Source organism: Cystoisospora suis (assembly GCF_002600585.1).
Source record: "Cystoisospora suis strain Wien I chromosome Unknown contig_7432, whole genome shotgun sequence".
In the NCBI taxonomy this organism is placed as follows: domain Eukaryota; phylum Apicomplexa; class Conoidasida; order Eucoccidiorida; family Sarcocystidae; genus Cystoisospora; species Cystoisospora suis.
In genome coordinates, this window is record NW_027160217.1 from 499 (window position 1) to 5,132 (window position 4,634).

A 4,634-nucleotide genomic window follows, 5' to 3' on the forward strand; every position below is an offset into this window, starting at 1 on the left:
CTCTCGCAACTCCGGCGTCTGTCTTTCTCTCTTGCTGACTCTCTCTTCTCCTCTTCGGGGGGCTGTCACTTCTTTCTCTCTTCTCATGGCCTCCCCTCCTTCTCTTCTTCTCTCTTTCTTGTCTCTAAGACCCTGATGGAACTAGCGAGATTCAGATTCAGCTAGCTAGCTAGCTGAATTGGTCCAGCTACCCCCACCCGCTAGGAATCACCCGACCATCCGGCCCTCTTCTCTTGTCCTTTTGTCTCCCTTGCCTTTTCTTTCTGGCTGTGTGTGTGTCTCGTCTTGTCTCTTTCTTTCTTTCTTTCCTTTCTCTCTCTTTGTCTTTTCTGTTTTTTGTCTTTCTCTGTCTGCCTGTCTATGTGCTCTGGTATGTATGGTCTGTATGTGTGTGTTGGTATGAGAGCTCCCCTTGTCTCTTCTCTTCGTTTCTCTCTGTCTGATCGTTCTTTTCGTTTCCTTCTGCTTTTCATATTCTTATCACTTCCTTCGTCGATACGCAGATGAATAGAAACAATCTGTCCGCGTCATCGGGGGTTTCTAGGATAGCGAGCTAGCTAGCTGCTGTACACACAAGAAGACACTCGTTCAAGAAGAGGAACAGACAGAGAGCGAAAAGTCATAAAACGAAGTATCTCCCCCTCACTTCCATAGCGTAGGCTGTCTCTTCTTTCTTCTTGGAGATTTCTTTCTCATCGAGGAGTTTTCTCTGAAGTTTCGGGGCGCAAACAGCCCTCTCTCACTCACCCTTCAGGAGGAAAAGCACATAGACAGGCAGGCAATTCACCCACTCCTGTCTCTGCATGGATATAGACATGTGTGTCTACATCTATGCCTCCATGTGTTCTAGCTATGATTCGTACGATCCAACAGATAGCGCAGATGCATGTCTATCTACTTGACATGTCTTTGCGTTTTTTCTCCCTCTTTTGGTCGTGAAGATCCTGACGAAGTCTGTCTTCTTTTCCTCTCTTTGTCTGTATGTTAGTCGCTAGCTGTCTAATGTGTCTCCTATGTGTCTCGTGGTGATCGGAGAAGAAGAAGAGAATCGAGTTAAGAGAGAGTTATCTCCCAAGGAGCTGTCTAATGGAGAAAGACGACCCGTGAGACAGACAGACAGACAGCGCCCTGAGCGAGGGGGGAGAAGAAGGAGGTAGAAACACTCGTAAAGACATTATCAGTAGTCGTATTTGTATCTTCAAGAAGAAGATCACTTTTCTTCTTTTCTCGAAGGGAGAACAGATACTTCTTAACTTTTTCTCTTTAAATACACTCGTCTCCTCCTCCTCTTCTTCCTCCTTTTCCTCGGCTTTGTGCCAAGTCGTGTGTCTCTTTCTTTCCGTATCTTTTCGACCTTACAATTTATTTCTTATTCATCGGTGGTTCAGTTCATTTGTCTTTTCTTTCTGCTCTTCATTATCTCTCCTGCTTTCTTCTTCTGTCTTCGTCTGCTTTTCTTTCAGAACGATCAAAGTAGGACGCCCCACAGCTGTAGGGAGTAGCGGAGGGCAGCAGCTTCAAAGGCCTCTCATCATGCGTAAGCACATGCACCTGCACACACACTACAGACTAGTCATCTCTCTTTGCAACTATCGACCCATCCTTTATCTCTATCTATCTTCAATGCTGTTTATCTTCAATCTATTTCCCGTGTATCTATCTTTCTATCTCTATCTATCTTTATCTGTCTATACATTGATCTATCTTTAATCTATCTATCTATCTATCTTTAATCTATCTATCTACCTATCTATCTATCTTTAATCTATCTATCTATCTATCTTTAATCTATCTTTAATCTATCCATGTGTTTTTTCCTTTCTGTTTCAGCGAATATAAGTCCTTTAGGGGGTTTGGCCACCACCCCTACAGCAGGTGTAGCGGGAGCTCTCAATGCGGCAGCTGCCTTAGGAGGAGGAGGGGCAGCAGCAGTTGGAACTCCAGGCATGATGCTCGCAGGAGGAGGGGGGGGGGTGTCTCCTGGTGTGTTAGGAGCAGCGGCGGCGGGGGGAGCAGGGCATTCTTCTTCCATGTTTAATAGTGCTCAGGCAGGAGCTGCAGCAGCTACAGCCATCTTAGCTGGACGCACTGGGGCTGTTGCAGAAAATCTAGGTAAGATCTATACCACGGGATAGACGTCGTAATAGATACATCTGTAATAGACCAAGACAGGTGGGAGATGATCGATTGAAGATAGATTAAAGATAGATAGAAAATAGGGAGATGAAAGGGGATGGTGAGACAGGGGAGAGAAGAAGAGGTCAGCGGAAAGGTCATGAGGAAGAGAAAGAGGAATGCAGAGAGAGAGAGAGGTAGAAGAAGGAATGGATGGATATCCGCACTATAGAAGAGTGTTTTGTCTTCTTGGTATCCTTGTGAGGATGGCGATGTGGATGGAAGAGAAGGGTGTGAGAGGGGAGAGAAAGATCCGTGAAACGTAGACATTTTGATGGGTTTAAGATACATAGGTAGATAGAGCCCACAGTTGGAGAAGATGAAGATGTGTGCGGTAGGAAAGAAAGCACTACTTTCTTTTTTCCATGATGCTTTGAATGATCGTTACGAAGATGATGTCTCTTCTTCCTTACTTACGCCTCTCCGCATTTCTTTCCCAACATTTTGATCTCTCTTCATTCGTTTTCTCTCTTTCTTTCTCTTGTGTCTTCTCTTCCAAACTTCTCGCTTTCTTTCTCTCTCTGCACTCTCTGTGTGTCTGTATCATCATCTTCCTCTCTCCTTCGTCTTGTCTTTTCTTGCTTTTCCTTAGCTGGATTACTATCGACGAGCCAGGGGTCTGTCTTATCTCCTGATCAGCAGTTGCTGCAGCAGCAGTTGCTTCAGCAGCAGCAGCAGCAGGTGAACAATCGCGTCTACATCGGGAATGTCCCTTTTGGATTCTCTTCGGAAGATCTCAAGGTACAGATGATAGACAGACACACAACGATAGATGGACAGGTGTGGGAAATGCATGCTCTTCTTATTCTCGTCTCTCTGGGGGGATAGCTGCTAGCACCGTCATTCTTAGGATTAGATCTCGAGGTCTCTCTTAGTGAGCTCCGCGACGGGTGTTTAGTTGCTGAAAGATTCACGAGAGGATCACGATCTGGAGGAGGAGGAGAAGAAGAAAGAGAGAAGGCGAAGAAGGAAGACAGGGGGGAAAAGAGAAGTAATCGTTCGAGACATGCAAGAGAAGAAAGAAAAAGGGGTGGAGAAGAGAAAGAAAGACTGACTCTTGACGACGCTTGTTTCTTCGTGAGAGAATCCTCATAGGAATAGTAGTCATACATAAGACACCTCGTCATTCTTTCCGTCTGCATCTTCTTCATTCTCCCAAGATGTTGCGCAGAAACAACATATCCAGTCTTGCTTCTGCCCCAAGCCAATCAATCAGTGGGTCAATAGTATGGATAGATATACCTGTATATACAGATGTATGTAATACTATAGTATATGTGTGTATGTGTATATGTGTCTGTAGTTACGGCTTGCCATGTATTTGATATGCGTGAGAAGAGAAGATGGCGAGAATGTACAGGAGTCAGGGAATAGCCCCACCGAAAATTAGGACTTCTACGGCTATCGTAAGAGAAAAAGAAGAGGAGATTAGGGGAGATGAATGTGAAGTCCACCCTACCGCTACACTAAGGGCAAGAATAGCAGAAAAGAAGAGAGATATGGAGAATGATGATTGATCTTCTTCCTCTCTTCTTCCTCCGCATTCTTCTTCTTTGTTGTTCTCCTCTCTCTGTCTGTCTCTTCTCCGGCTCTACGCTGAAAAAGAGACATTCCTTAATCAGTAGTCCCTTTCTTGTCGTCATTGCCCTTACTCTCTCAGTTTCTTTCTTTCTGTCTTTCTCTTTCTTTCTCTACAGAAGATTTTCGTCGTTTTCGGGCCAATCCTGAGCTGTCAGTTGCTTCCTTCCCAGGAGAATCCCCAGCAGCATCGAGGTTACGGCTTCATCGAATACGCAACAGCCGATGCTGCGAAGCTAGCCATCGAGACCATGAACGGCTTTGAAGTTGCTGGTAAGGAGGAAGGAAAAAAGCAAGGAAGAAAGCAAGGAAGGGGGGATGGCTACAAGCAAGAAGAAGAAGATTCTTCACTACACTAAACACAAGGCGGGGGGTCTGAGGACATCGTTCCTCTTCTTTCTGTCTGCATTTCTCTTTCTAGATGAATCTCTCTGTTTATTTATCTTTAATCTATCTCTTATTTCTTCTTAGTTCATCTGTCTGTCTGTCTCTTTCCAGCCTTCCACGTCCATCTTCTTATCACTAGACATAAGCAGAGATTTCCAAGAAAAGTAGCGGCAAGAGGGGAGTCATTCTCATCTCTCTCTCTTCTTTCTCTTCGTCCTGGAGCCGAGGGACAGATCATAGATCAAAGATAGGTCAAAGCGAGATCCAGCATACATTGACAGAGATAGATAGATCGACTTATCTGCGTTTCATCTTCCATTGTGCCTAAGTGACGAAGATGCTTTCCGCGTCTACTCCAGATATGGAATAAGTCTGTGTGTATGCACCCTGTTTCAGATAGTTAAATAGGGACATTCTTCAGATTTTCTCCAGGTGTTGAAGACTTTACTCTTCTTCACTTTCCTCATTCATTCATCTCTCGTCGTCTTCTCTTT

The 4,634-nt window shown here is 44.8% G+C and overlaps 1 protein-coding gene across 1 annotated transcript; it reads left to right on the forward strand.

Moving 5' to 3' along the window:
- Positions 1 to 15: 15 nt before the first annotated feature.
- On the forward strand, positions 16 to 4,022 carry CSUI_010438 (rna recognition motif-containing protein; the record flags this gene model as incomplete). The annotated part of the gene is made up of 5 exons (XM_068070542.1): positions 16 to 1,103; positions 1,464 to 1,537; positions 1,831 to 2,112; positions 2,768 to 2,916; positions 3,873 to 4,022. Coding segments are annotated over exons 1-5 (672 nt in total), but the record flags the coding sequence as incomplete, so codon positions are not given.
- Between the last annotated feature and the right edge of the window lie 612 nt (positions 4,023 to 4,634).